The sequence below is a fragment of the Salvelinus sp. IW2-2015 genome, linkage group LG19, assembly GCF_002910315.2.
Source record: "Salvelinus sp. IW2-2015 linkage group LG19, ASM291031v2, whole genome shotgun sequence".
In the NCBI taxonomy this organism is placed as follows: Eukaryota; Metazoa; Chordata; class Actinopteri; order Salmoniformes; family Salmonidae; genus Salvelinus; species Salvelinus sp. IW2-2015.
In genome coordinates this window covers 37,533,903-37,548,724 of record NC_036859.1, presented here as the reverse complement: position 1 = coordinate 37,548,724, position 14,822 = coordinate 37,533,903, and the positions used below count along the sequence as shown (strand labels likewise).

Genomic DNA, 14,822 nt, shown 5'->3' with positions numbered 1-14,822 from the left:
CAAGACAACGACCCTAAGCACACAGCCAAGACAACGCAAAGAATGGCTTCGGTACAAGTCTCTGAATGTCCTTGAGTGGCTCAGCCAGAGCCCGGACTTGAACCCGAATACACATCTCTGGAGAGACCTAAAAATAGCTGTGCAGCAACGCTCCCCATCCAACCTGACAGAGCTTGAGAGGATCTGCAGAGAAGAATGGGAGAAACTCCCCAAATACAGGTGTACCAAGAAGACTCTGTAATCGCTGCCAAAGGTGCATCATCAAAGTACTGAGTAAAGGGTCTGAATACTTATGTAAATGTGATCCGTTTATTTTTTATAAATGTGCAAACATAAAAATTAAGAAAAACTTTACCTTTTCATTATGGGGTATTGTGTGTGGATTGATGAGGGGGAAAAACGATTTAATACATTTTAGAATAAGGCTATAACGTAACAAAATGTGGAAAAAGTCCAGGGGTCTGAAAACATTCCGAATGCACTGTATAACCTAACCAACACAATATTACTTTAACAGGTTCACACCGTTTATTTTCACAGCGAGTATATATTTCAGTAATCTATATATATATATATTTTTTTTTAAAACACTTTCAGATTGTACAGCATGTATATTTATATAAGTACAACTACAAAATAGGTCACATGTATGCAAAAATGCTGTACCAGGATTTGAGTCAAGGCAGTTCACACAGTTCTTCAGAAGGGTGAGGGTTATGCGATTTCAGACTTTAAAAATATTTCGCTGCTGTACTAAAATGCAGTCAATTTCAACAACGCTTCTTGGAATCTTTCAACAGAATGAGTGAATTCTGTGTACACTAGACAAGCCTCATCATCATGATGTGTTAACAAGACAAATTATATATATATTTTTTTAAATACAGTACATTTCTTCAATGAGAAAAACGTGTTGAGGACATTACATTAACTAAGCTATGGTCCAAGTGTTGAAGATGCTTGCTAATATTTCTAAATCAGCATTCAGTGAAACATGAAGTATGTTTAAAAAAAAAAACATCTTTATTTAACTAGGCAAGTCAGTTAAGAACAAATTCTTATTTACAATGACAGCCTAACCCGGCCAAATCCGGACGACGCTGGGGCCAATTGTGCGCCGCCCTATGGGACTCCCAATCACGGCCGGTTGTAATACAGCCTGGAATCAAACCAGGGTCTGTAGTGACGCCTCTAGCACTGAGACGCAGTGCCTTAGACCCGCTGCGCTACTCTGGAGCACTCGAGGTATGACATGCTTCTCAGGCACAATTTGGGGAAAACTAAGCAAAAGGACATGTTTTACAAAGAGCATCGCCTTATTGATACGCAATACCTCTTTGCCTTTGCTTACAGAAAAACTCAACCGAAATACTGACTTCTAACCCTTCTAGAAGAAAAAAAATATGCGAAGAAAACAATTTGACTGGTGCAGTTGCGGCGTTAACAATCTATGCGCGAAGGCCAAAACGGAATTCTGACGAAGATCGCGACGAGGGCTGTAATAGACTAGAGCCGAAAGTAAAAATCATACTATGTCCACGAGTAGACTGCCCCGAGAAGATACTTCACATTCCAATAAAATAAAATCAACTGTTAAACAAACCATGAGCAATGACTCAAAACAGACACTACTTTTGTCCAAACCATCTCAACTTTAAATATTTAAATACTCATAGACAATATAAATAATGACATTTTCCATAATTCTTTATGGAAATAGGCAAAGGTAACAGCAGTTGTCCAGATATTGGGCGCTGTCATCTGTTACCCCCGTGCTCTGCTACTTTTATAAATCCAGTGAAACAAGGAATATGGCCAAATGATTGGTGAGGCCACAAAACATTGGTCAAGTCAGAATTCATATATAAAAAGACAAATACAAAACAAACTGTAGGCGAATAACGTTTTTGTTTTACAAATTCAAAAGCTGTACATATTTTTTTCCCCCCGGGGCTTTGACTAATGTAAATAGAATGCCTCCCACAGCAGTTTAGAAGTAACCTTTGCTCAATGCAACAACAAAAAAAAACAGGGTGAGATATGTTGAAGCTGCAAAAGTCCTATATCCATGGTACTGAGTGGTGAGATTAAAGGCTATTCTCACTGATAATCACTCTTCAAATCAGAATTTTGTCATTAGAAAATGGAGGAAAGATTAAGGCATTGCTTAGCCTTGAACCGTGTACCCTAGCCTCGTCACAACTGAGCCTTGAACTGTGTACCCTAGCCTCGTCACAACTGAGCCTTGAACCGTGTACCCTAGCCTCGTCACAACTGAGCCTTGTACCCTAGCCTCGTCACAACTGAGCCTTGAACCGTGTACCCTTAGCCTCCGTCACAACTGAGCCTTGACCCGTGTACCCTAGCCTCGTCACAACTGAGCCTTGAACCGTGTGCCCTAGCCTCGTCACAAACTGAAACTTGACGGTGTGCCTCGTCACAACTGAGCCTTGAACCGTGTACCTCGTCACAACTGAGCCTTGAACCGTGTACCCTAGCCTCGTCACAACTGAGCCTTGAACCCTGTACCCTAGCCTCGTCACAACTGAACCGTGTACCCTAGCCTCGTCACAACTGAACCGTGTACCCTAGCCTCGTCACAACTGAACCTTGAACCGTGTACCCTAGCCTCGTCACAACTGAGCCTTGAACCGTGTGCCTCGTCACAACGGAGCCTTGAACCGTGTGCCTCGTCACAACGGAGCCTTGAACCGTGTACCCTAGCCTCGTCACAACTGAGCCTTGAACTGTGTACCCTAGCCTCGTCACAACTGAGCCTTGAACCGTGTGCCTCGTCACAACTGAGCCTTGAACCGTGTACCCTAGCCTCGTCACAACTGAGCCTTGAACCGTGTACCATAGCCTCGTCACAACGGAGCCTTGAACCGTGTACCTTAGCCTCGTCACAACTGAGCCTTGAACCGTGTGCCTCGTCACAACTGAGCCTTGAACCGTGTACCCTAGCCTCGTCACAACTGAGCCTTGAAACCTGTACCCTAGCCTCGTCACAACTGAGCCTTGAACCGTGTGCCTCGTACAACTGAGCCTTGAACCGTGTACCTAGCCTCGTCACAACTGAGCCTTGAACGGTGTACCTAGCCTCGTCAAAACGAGCCTTGAACCGCTGTACCCTAAGCCTCGTCACAACTGAGCCTTGAACCGTGTGCCTCGTCAACAACTGAGCCTTGAACCGTGTGCCTCGTTACAACTGAGCCTTGAACCGTGTACCTTAGCCTCGTCACAACTGAGCCTTGAACCGTGTACCCTAGCCTCGTCACAACCGAGCCTTGAACCCTGTACCCTAGCCCCGTCACAACTGAGCCTTGAACCGTGTACCCTAGCCTCGTCACAACCGAGCCTTGAACCCTGTACCCTAGCCTCGTCACAACTGAGCCTTGAACCGTGTGCCTCGTCACAACTGAGCCTTGAACCCTGTACCCTAGCCTCGTCACAACTGCATTCAGAATCTTGTAATTGTCTCTCCTTTGCGTGTATGTTTCAAGGATGGAATAATTCAGGAGTTGCAGAATATTTAATACAACTATATTGTAATAGTCTTAAAAAAATAATAATAATCTGTTTACAGAGAAACTGTTTGGTGGAAAATACAGTCCCCCAAACCAAATAAGACGACAACAAAAAGATGACCTGGGTGAAATATCATCTACAGAAAGATATCAGACAAAAAGTAAAAATACAGTCAGGAGCTGTGTTACAAATGTATATGACAGACTCTGTCCTGGATTCAATCAAAGGCTTGCTGTTCAAAAAGCACTGCACTGTTGACAATGAGTCTTTTAAAAGGCAATTTCCCTGACGTTCGAAGATGGTATTCATGGTGAACGCTACAGATGACGGCTCAAGCTTAAATGACCTTTTAAAGTCAAGTGCAGTACATTTCTCGACAACGCGCCTTTAATTTAATCCAGGGGCCTCTATTCAGTTCAAATAGCAATAAGTCCTGTTTTGAATGGAAAGCTTTACAGGTGTCAATATGGAGAATCCAATAAGCCTCCCATCCACTGGGCTGCGCTGTTTTCCCAAGAGTTCAGAGTGTTAGATCTTATTGCAGGCTCCACAATGGAAAGTCGCCTAGGTGTTTGTCAAAGTTTTCAATGTGCACTTTTGTTGTGTCATAAATTCTGATCCATGTTGATACAACATCCCACCCAAATCAATCCTGAGGTGAATAGGACAGACACCCCACTATGCAAGACACTTTTTTGTGTATTCATCAATGTCTTCACCTCCTCCAATCCCTCCATCCCTTTCAATCTAGGCCACGTTTAGTTGAACCTGTAATGTGGAATGGTATTTCGCGCAGGCCAGGGCTATTGGGTAGAGCAGTGTTTCCCAACTCTGGTCCTCCAGTACCTTCAACGGTCCTCCAGTAACCCCAACAGTGTTTCCCAACCCTGGTCCTCCAGTACCCCCCAACATTGTTGTCCAACCCTGGTCCTCCAGTAGCCCAACTGTGTTTCCCAACCCTGGTTCTCCAGTACCTTCAACAGCCCAACCCTGGTTCTCCAGTACCCCCAACATTGTTGTCCAACCCTGGTCCTCCAGTACCTTCAACAGCCCAACCCTGGTTCTCCAGACCCCCCAACATTGTTGCCCAACCCTGGTACTCCAGTAGCCCCAACAGCCCAACCCTGGTTCTCCAGTACCTTCAACAGCCCAACCCTGGTCCTCCAGTAGCCCCAACATGTTGTCCAACCCTGGTCCTCCAGTAGCCCCAACAGTGTTTCCCAACCCTGGTCCTCCAGTACCTTCAACAGTAAACCGTTTTGTTGTAGCCCTTGACAAACATACCTCATTCAACTCATTGAGGGCTTGATGATTCGTTTACAAGTTGAATCGAGTGTGCTTGTCCAAGGTTACAATAAACATGTGTACTGTTGGGGGTACTGGAGGACCAGGGTTGGGAACCACTGGGGGTAAAGGGTCAAAGGCCGGGGGTTATTGGGTAAAGGGTCAACACATGGTCACCGGGATGCTAGGAAGAGTTAAAGGTCCAGCAGCAACATCTCAATGGGCACACACACATACAATAGATCACACAGATTGCAGATTGAACCTGTTGCACTCTCAGTGCTGTTTGTCTGGTTCCCCCACTGAATGGGGCTTGGGAACATGGGGGATACATGCTTTCCTTAAAACGCATCTATCTTCTTCTGCAGGTATTGGAGGATGGAGTCCATCCCCTGCGAGGAGCCCCAAACTCTCTTCAGCGCCTCACACTCGCGTTCGTTGGCCTGCTCCAGGGCGGCCCGGTTTGCGTTTCGGACCAGTGCTTTGGACTCCCGCAGGACCTACAGTGCAGCAGAGGCCCCCACCCCACCCGGCGGGAAAAAGGAAAGGAAAATGACTGATGGATATGGATGCATTGAAGGATATTGGCATAGACTCGCTTAACCATTCATTGTGGGACATGAGATCACTCTTATGTCAACAATGTCTGCACAGACGATTCATGAGAAATTTTGCAACATCCAGATATTGTGACTTGATCTCAATTCAATGTATTCCTAAAAGCATTATATTATTTTTTTTATTTTTTTTAAACACACTCTTGGTTCCGTTTCGGGTTGGGAGACATTGAAAAGTTAACAATTCAAGTGGCCACTTGTGGCTAGGAGAGTGTGTGTGTGTATATATATATATGAGTGTCAGTGACGTAATGTTTATGGTTTTTGATGAGACAAAAACGTGAACAAAAAAAGAGGGAGGACAATGAGGGCTGGGGAGGGCCGTGGGCGTACTGTGACTGTGTAGAAATATTTTTTTTAAATCTTCAAAAATCAAATGAAAGAGGATGACTTACAACTGAATTACAAGAGACTAGCTCCCTAATGCGAACCATCACCTCCTGAGTGAAAGTCCCGGGCCACAGCACCTGGGAGACAAGCCCTTTAGCACAGGCCTCCTGGGCCGTCAGCTTCCTCCCACTCAGCAGCATCTCATTGGCCTGACAGACGAGGGAGAGAAACAAAAAGAGAAGAGAGAGGGAGGTTAACGAGCCACTGAACACAACGATTGGCACGTGTTTTCCAGTTGCTCATTTGACAAACTAGATTTCAGTCTTGGAGGTGTGTTTCCTGACCGATTCAGTTTGGTTAATGATGATTGTCCCCTATGAGACACTGTTGGAAGCCTATTTCACTTTCTCAAAATCCCCAGAATGAATCTAAGATAAAGAAATCTGTAATAAAATGTTGACATTTTTGCCGAGGATGTTTTAGTGAAGCAATTTGACATCTAGCTAAGGTCTTTGGTGCAGTATTTCTGAAGTAAAGAAATGCGCAACGTATTTTCTATGCTATTAGATCGGAGATAAAATCCCCATGTCATTGCCTACTCGGGGGGGCACTGACGCTCGATTAATGTGAGCAGGTGAGGGACGCAATCTGACGGCCGATCCCGTCTTTGGGCAGTCTTAGTATTTTGATACATGGTTTGAAAAAAAAAATAATAGTAATTAAACCGGGACAAAATCTTCAATGCTCTTGTAGTGTGAGATGTGCAACGACAAGTTTTGAGAACGGTGATCAGCAGTAGCCAATGAGAGCTCACCAGAGAAAAAGCCAGTAAGATGATGACATCACCCAGGATGTGTAGACTCTGGAGCAGGAGCCATGATTACTACTAGTATGGGTCTGTACTTGCTTTTAACCAAAGCGTCAAATCGTTACAGCTCTGATGTTCACAAGCAATGTTATTTAATTCAAAATGTTGGCTAGATATTTCAACTCTGTAATGGCAAGCGTGAATGTCTCTGACTGAAAACAGTTACGAGACTGCTTTGAGCCATAGATCATTCTAGCTACGTTAACCTAAATCACATCATTGTTTTCACGAGACAGCGTGGTATGGAGAATCGTCACGACCAAGTGAGGAATCTTGTAGTCTGACCCGGATCGCTTAGTGCGCACCTCTACGTTCGGCAAGACAAAACAATACAAGATAAGACGGTCGTTTAACGTCTAGAGGCTCAGCGATGTTTAGGATTTTGAAAGTGGTGTACTGTACACCCGGCATTAGTGGGGAAAATGGACATAGCCAAATCAAAACCCAACCTTCATTTACCCGTTGTGAAGCACGGATACTTGATTCAAACCCCACGATCGCAGCAGTACAATGTGATCTAGAAACCACTAGCCCACCCCAAATCATTGACATAGATTAAACCTAGTCCTGGAGCAAAAAGCAGCTAAAAAAATGGTGAGTGCTACACTTAAAACCAGTTCCCCAAACAATATCTGTATTGCTGTGCTAAACAACTCCCCCCATCTGAGAATGTGGAGGATTTTCAGCATCAACTCACCGAGGCCACGCCCATGATGCGAGGGAAGGTGATGGAGGCGCAGGCGTCGGGTGTCTGTCCGTAGGTGGTGTAAGGCGTCTGGAACCAGGCTCTCTCGTTGGCCCAGACTACGTCACACAGCGGGAGGATGGAGGCTCCGAGGCCCACGGCCGGTCCGTTCACGGCTACGATGATAGGCTTCTTGAATTGGATGAAAGTGTTCACGAATGTCCTGAGAGGATGAGAACAACAGACTGGGTTTGAATCACCATCTTCTGTGGCATTATTACAACGACTGACACTACAACATAGCATTCTACTCATCTTTTTCACCAGTTTCAAAAATAACCGATGATTCCAGACAATCTGTCATTTGCACTGATCTGAAAGAACTGACCAGAGATAAAAAGACAGCCTAATGATGAGCTTCCACCATTTTGTTTTCTTTAAATCAGTGCAGATGAAGATAAGGGGGACAAGGAGGATGAGGACAGATTTTTGGACAATCGAGAAATGAGGAAGTTGAGTCATCCTGCCGACCTTTAAAAAAAATATATATATTTTTTCTCCCTTTTTGAAAATCATCCACATAAAAAAAATAGAAACAGAGGTAAGCCTTCTGACCTACCTAATGGTCTCGGCCATCTTGATGCTCTCTTTCTTACGGTCGTCGGTAAGCCGCCTGATGAAGTAGATGAAGTCCAGGCCGAAGCAAAAGAAGCTGCCTACGGCGCTCAGTAGGACCAGCTTACTGTCGTCTGATGCCGCTGTGGCCATGGCACTCTGTATCTCCTTCATCACCTGAGGCAGCCAAGGGAGGGATTCAAAAATATTATACATTTTTATGGGCCAGTTTCCCAGACACAGATGAAGCCTAATCTTGGACTAGGAAGCCCTTTCGATGGAGAATGATCACTGGAAATACTTTTTTAGTCTAAGGCTTAATCTGTGTCCAGGAAATCATCCCAATATATTTTTGAAGAACCAGTCTTTGACTTTCTTTTAAAGAAATGTTGCTTACATTCAACAATTATATTTGACTACCAACTGTTTGGAAATGTTGGCATAACAAAACTATAAAAGTACTACTAACTGTCACGCTGTATAACAATTGTTTTGTTAGGGCAAAGACAGGCAGGCAGAAAGACAAGCAGGCATATGACTCACGTTGGGGTTGAGTGAGTTGTTCTCCGAGGTCTTGGTGGAGAGCAGGATGTGGGTGAAACCGTCCTGCTTCTTGACGACGAGGTCCCTGTAGCGATAGGCACTTTCCGTCTGCCGTACGCTGAACCGAAGGCGCTTGTCGAAAACCGAGCGCTGCTCTTCGAAGCGCCGTTTCCCCGCCACTCCGGAGACGGCGGTTACTCGCGCCACGGTACTCCGCAGGTTAGCCGTCCCGTTGGCTGCCAGAGCCTCCATGAGTGTCGATGTACCTGGTGGTTAAAAAACCACATAAGATACAGGGGGATGGAAATGGGAAGCATTTCTGCCTTTCTTAATATTGTCTGTTGTAATAATCAGCAATATTAATTATCTGGAACAGGCTGAATAGTTTACTGCATGTCATGAGTAGGTCTCAGTGCTTTTCTGGGCTTCCCTTCTGTTCTACTCAACAGTAGATGAACAGTGCACCAAATTTGAGTTAATTGATAACGAAAGGGGAGAAACGGAATTGGCCTGGAGTAAAGATTTGCATGGTATTGTCCCCAATCACTCCCCTCGGGCATTGTGGTCTACATAGACCAGAATGAGAAGTCTGTACCTTCATAAGTCCTCCAACGCTACTTCCAGCAGCATCTGGTCCTCCAATGATAAAACAGGTCCAATCAGAGGCAACACAACAATGGCTTCTGCCATTTACTGCTGCTCTTAAATTGATTGTTACTTTTATTTCTTAACTGCATTGTTGGTTAAGGGCTTCTAAGTAAGCATTTCACTGTAAGGTCTACTACACCTGTTGTATTCGGCGCATTTAACATAACATTTGATTTTATGACTTTTGAACGTTCAACTACAAGACCTGGGTTCAGTAAACAGCACAACAACAACAGTCATTGCAGTCTATTGAAAAAGCCTTACCTTTCCCATTGAGGGTGTGTATGGATGCGGGTGTTATGGGGACTTGCTGAGGGATCAATGGGACTTGGCTTTGAGTCCTGGGCCGAGTCCCCATGCGTGCCCTTTCTTCCCCGGGCCCCAGCAGCAACCCCAGAGGCTTTTCCAACAGGGCCACCTCTGGAGGCACAGAGTCCTGCTCCTGACCCCCCTGTTCCAGACTGTGGGCCGCCTCGCTGGGCGACTCTTCAGAGTCCACCCAGCTGCTCATGGGGCTTTTGGGAACCAGGATTTTGATCCCGGACTTGGCCAGGTCCATACTCCGACGCGCCGTGCCCACTGGAGAAGCAGCGGGACCACTTGTAAAGCTTGGACTAGAAATGGCACAGGTAGTGAAATCACTGTACTTCTGGCTCAAGATAAGCTGCTGTGTGTCCGTTTTGGAATTTGCCAGGCTAGAGTCAAGTGGTGGCTGCGGCCGTTTGGAGACGGCCGTAGCTGCTGTGGTGGGCGAAGAGGCGGGTTTCACTAGAGCGTGGTTTCCTGCTCCACTATTGCCGCAGAGTGGCTGAGGCCTGCAGATCTGTTTGCGGGCGTTGTTGCTCGAACTGTGGCTGTGGGCCATGCTGGGAGAGCTTTGAGTGGAGCGCAGTAAACTGCCGTCTCTCGGTCTTTCGCCGTGTGACTGATTAAAATGGTGAATGAACTCCATGCAAGCGGAGAGGTGCGACTCGGGCTCCCAGGTGTCCCCCTCGTATCCGTACCCCCTCCAGCGGACCAGGTACTCCATCTTTCCCTTCTTGTTCTTCCGTTTGTCCACAATTTTCTCAACCTGTGACAGAATTAAACAAAATAGTTGGCAGTGGCAGTGACTAGACGTGGGGCAGTCACTAAGTCACGATCATTGAGACTGAAACGTCTAGGCTATAGCCCACACTGGGCAAATGTTTATTTGGTATAATGGTGTTAGCAACAATTTATATGTGCATTCCGCTACCTACTAAAAGGAAAGAAATGCGCGTGTCAATTTTTTTATTCCATACAAACTATCAATAATGATATGTTAAACTAAATCAGCCTGCTTTTCTGTTTTTAAAATCAGGTCCCTACACATGCTCAGAATCCTGTGATGGTGGGACATTTCCTGGCGACAGTAGTCCTTGTAGTGCTTCTGCCGTTAAGTCTTGGAGACGACCGTAGCTTCTGTGGTGGGCAAAACCTTCCAACTGCAGATATAATGGATGTCCAGCGTCTTGGACTTCTTGTGCAGTACAATTACTAACTGCTATAAAATGTTACAAGATCCACCTTCTTCACAATAAGTGTATCCAGATCACTTGATTGACGTATAACATTTTCAACTGGTTGAGATGTATCCACTGCCATATCTTCTTCAGCACTGTGGCCTTTAACCCCTTCAACTCTCTTCACCGCCTCCACATAGGAGAGTTGCTGTACAACCATGATCCTTGACACCTCAACCTTTTTCACCCCAACAGGGAACTCTGGGTATTCGGGAAAATATGATCCCTACCACAGTTGCAACATTTTACATTCACAGACTCTACAAAACATATTCCTTCTGTCTGCAAACACTGGACAACAAACTTTTTACACTTCTTGCGTCGCATCGGGTTTTGCACGAACGCTCTTACGGCGTATCTTATATATCCCAAACTTTACATAGGGTGGTAAATACTCAACATCAATAATACAGATGAACTTTGCTCCTTTTTCCTATTCTCTATACAGAATATTTTTGGGGGATTATCAAAATGTCCAACGGGACACCAGAGAACACCTTTTACTGGTGCCCTGCGTCGAAAATAAAAGCTGTCCACTTCATGTGTCGATCATTTCACGACCCACAATGCACGCTCCTTTAACTCTTTAGATACAAAGGATATCAACACCATACCACTCCTGGTTCACACTAGGCTACATGTGAGACATCAGAGATGTATTCAGTAAACCACTGGGTTCATAAAAGGCAGTTACTCTACCCAACAGGCAAGTAGTGTGACTACTGAATAGATGACTTCATGGCTAATTGGGCCTGTTGATTGTATTAGCCTACTTTTAGATATTCCTCCTATCGTGTGTGTGTGTGTGTGTGTTACCTTTATTTAACTAGGCAGTTGCAACAGCTTTGATTTATATATACACACACACACGCATACTACCGTTCAAAAGTTTGGGGTCACTTAGAAATGTCCTTGTTTTCCATGACAACATACATGAAATGAGTTGCAAAATGAATAGGAAATATAGTCAATACGTTGACAAGGTTATAAATAATGATTTATTTGAAATAATAATTGTGTCCTTCAAACTTTGCTTTCGTCAAATAATCCTCCATTTGCAGCAATTACAGCCCTTTGGCATTCTAGTTGTCAATTTGTTGAGGTAATCTGAAGAGATTTCACCCTATGCTTCCTGAAGCACCTCCCACAAGTTGGATTGGCTTGATGGGCACTTCCATCACCATACGGTCAAGCTGCTCCCACAACAGCTCAATAGGGTTGAGATAAGGTGACTGTGCTGGCCACTCCATTATAGACAGAATACCAGCTGACTGACATTTTACTAAATAGTTATTGCATAGTTTGGAGCTGTGCTTTGGGTCATTGTCCTGTTGTAGGAGGAAATTGGCTCCAATTAAGCGCCGTCCACAGGGTATGGCATGGCGTTGCAAAATGGAGTGATAGCCTTCCTTCTTTAAGATCCCTTTACCCTGTACAAATCTCCCACTTTACCATCGCCAAAGCGCCCCCAGATCATCACATTGCCTCCACCATGCTTGACTGATGGCGTCAAGCACTCCTCCAGCATCTTTTAATTTTTTCTGCGTCTCACGAATGTTCTTCTTTGTGATCCGAACACCTCAAACTTAGATGTGTCTGTCCAAAACACTTCTTCCTCTGCCCAGTGTCTGTGTTCTTTTGCCCTTCTTAATCTTTTTATTGGCCAGTCTGAGATATGGCTTTTTCTTTGCAACTCTGCCTAGAAGGCCAGCATCCCAGAGTCGCCTCTTCACTGTTGACGTTGAGACTGGTGTTTTGCGGGTACTATTTAATGAAGCTGCCAGTTGAGGACTTGTGAGGCGTCTGTTTCTCAAACTAGACACTCTAATGTACTTGACATCTTGCTCAGTTATGCACCGGGGCCTCCCACTCCTCTTTCTATTCTGGTTAGAGCCAGTTTGCGCTGAGATCTTCAGTTTCTTGGCAATTTCTCACATGGTATAGCCTTAATTTCTCAGAAATAAGTCACTGACAGTGTCACCAGTAAAGCACCCCCACACCATCATACCTCCTCCTCCAAGCTTCACGGTGGGAACCACACAAGCGGAGATAATCCGTTCACCTACTCTGCGTCTCACAAAGACACGGCGGTTGGAACCAAAAATCTAAAATTTGGACTCATCACACCAAAGGACAGATTTCCACCAGTCTAATGTCCATTGCTCGTGTTTGTTGGCCCAAGCAAGTCTCTTCTTGTTATTGGTGTTATGGTGGTTTCTTTGCGACACTTCGAACATGAAGGTCTGTTACTTGAACTCTGAAGCATTTATTTGGGCTGCAATTTCTGAGGCTGGTAACTCTATATGAACTTATCCTCTGCAGCAGAGGTAACTCTGGTTCTTCCTTTCCTGTGGCGGTCCTTGAGAGCCAGTTTCATCATAGCGCTTGATGGTTTTTGCATCAGCACTTGAAGAAACATTAGAAGTTCTTTACATTTTCCGTATTGACTGACCTTCGTGTCTTAAAGTAATGATGGACTGTCGTTTCTCTTTGCTTATTTGAACTGTTCTTGCCATAATATGGACTTGGTCTTTTACCAAATAGGGCTATTTTCTGTATACCACCCCTACCTTTTCACAACAACTGATTGGCTCAAACGCATTAAGAAGGAAAGAAATTCCACAAATTAACTTTTAACAAGGCACACCTGTTAATTGAAATGCATTCCAGGTGACTACCTCATGAAGCTGTTTGAGAGAATACCAAGCGTGTGCAAAGCTGTCAAGGCAAAGGGTGGTTACTTTGAAGAATCTCTTGTATACAATATATTTTGATTTGTTTTAACACTTTTTTGGTTATTACATGATTCCATATGTGTTATTTCATAGAGTTGATGTCTTCACTATTATTATTCTACTTATTAAACTTTTGACTGGTACTAATATATATATATATATCAGATTTCTGTAGCTATGTGTCAGCTCTCTTGCTGTTTATAATGTGAGAGCTCTGTGGGTAAGATTTCCAATGTAGGCAATTTAACTACCAGTATATGGCAAACCTGAACGTGATAAAGACAATGAGCATGTTGAGTTTGAAACGAACTTTACGCCATTATATCACATGGTCGAGATAGGGGTAGACTTGACTACCTATAATAATTAGTCTACTAACTAAAGATGGAAAGCATTCACAGAATTGCATATAGAATAGTCATGGAATAGTATATCTGAAAGAATACGCCTAAAGTTTTGGATTGGCATGTAAAAAAAATTACCTGGCCACAATTGTTTGTGAATCATTATTAGGAGTACACATGGAGAAGTGAGGCACAATCTGGGTGCAACTTGTAACAGAGTGTTAAGTACAAAAGCTCACTAGTTAACTAACTTAAAACTAGCCAAGAAGACAACAGACCCCGTGCCGTGACTATCGCTGCCCGCATCTAATCACAACAACACACAGATCTAGCTAATCACACAGCAGCTCCTCATGCTAATAAATATGGAAGGCTAACGTTAGCTATCGTAAGGTGGCCCAACTTCGACCTACAGTAGTACTCTAGTAGGCAACGAGTCTTGAGCTGACATTTTTATGAAGCTAATGTTAAATGGCTTTCAAGCCAAGTATCTAGCTGGCTAAGTAGCGTGCTAGCTACACGAACCCCCCAAAAAACCATTTCAGATCACGCTAGCTAGCAGTCGATAGTAGCTAGCTAACTCACCTCATAAAGCTCTTCCGAGGCCATTATGAGCAATTTATCTCGCCGTTTGGCTATCAAAATGTATTAGGTTGTAGGCACCTTCTCCTCAAAATGTGATGAAGCCCAATTTAGGTGTCTTTGGACTACGCCCAATCCTCCTAACGTTAGCTATCTAGGTACTCGGTGTGGTGTTCTGTCCAGCCCAGCATGCGAACTTTTTGTCTGGGGTCTGTGTACCGAACTATTTATTTTGCGCTCTCACTGCTGCGCATATTTTGCGCATAAGGATGCGGCTTTGGAACTTAGACAGACTGCTGGTAGCTCAGTGATGCACAATGTATATATTTTTCGCTTCAGTGTATATATGGAGTCAATGTTCAATACATTAGCCTTCATACATGACTGTTTGATATTGTCCTTTGCAATTGTTGGGTGATCACAAATTACATCCTTTCCTTTCTTGCTTTTTCATATGCTCTGCACTGTATCAGTGATGTCTTTTACTGTATGGACTTAT

At 44.3% G+C, this 14,822-nt stretch overlaps 1 protein-coding gene and 1 long non-coding RNA gene across 6 annotated transcripts; both read right to left on the bottom strand.

Moving 5' to 3' along the window:
* Positions 1–296: 296 nt before the first annotated feature.
* Positions 297–3,039, bottom strand: LOC139029313 (uncharacterized). The gene is made up of 2 exons (XR_011481624.1): positions 2,445–3,039; positions 297–2,414 (listed from the first exon to the last, which is right to left on the bottom strand). It is a non-coding gene; the product is annotated as an uncharacterized lncRNA (long non-coding RNA).
* A 130-nt stretch (positions 3,040–3,169) lies between these two features.
* LOC111979454 (chromodomain Y-like protein) lies at positions 3,170–14,560 on the bottom strand. 5 transcript variants are annotated; one of them, XR_011481627.1, is made up of 9 exons: positions 14,327–14,560; positions 9,383–10,190; positions 8,471–8,736; positions 7,932–8,104; positions 7,325–7,535; positions 5,825–5,968; positions 4,770–5,312; positions 4,600–4,667; positions 3,170–4,569 (listed from the first exon to the last, which is right to left on the bottom strand). XR_011481627.1 is itself a non-coding variant. In XM_024010005.3 (7 exons), exons 1-7 carry the CDS (start codon positions 14,348–14,350, stop codon positions 5,154–5,156), a joined length of 1,785 nt encoding a protein of 594 aa, XP_023865773.1. In that variant the 5' UTR covers positions 14,351–14,560; the 3' UTR covers positions 3,170–5,153. The 5 variants fall into 5 exon arrangements, 2 of the variants coding, with proteins under 2 accessions (XP_023865773.1, XP_070305123.1); XR_011481626.1 differs by having other exon boundaries at positions 4,600–5,312; XR_011481625.1 differs by having other exon boundaries at positions 3,170–4,667.
* Between the last annotated feature and the right edge of the window lie 262 nt (positions 14,561–14,822).

Bases quoted from the DNA above. Each gene is read 5' to 3' on its own strand.
- LOC111979454 (XM_024010005.3), bottom strand. From the start codon at position 14,350: ATGGCCTCGGAAGAGCTTTATGAG. The intron at 10,191-14,326 runs GTGAGTTAGCTA...ATTCTGTCACAG, and splicing joins CCTCGGAAGAGCTTTATGAG to GTTGAGAAAATTGTGGACAA. The intron at 7,536-7,931 runs GTAGGTCAGAAG...TCATCCTCTCAG, and splicing joins AAGATGGCCGAGACCATTAG to GACATTCGTGAACACTTTCA.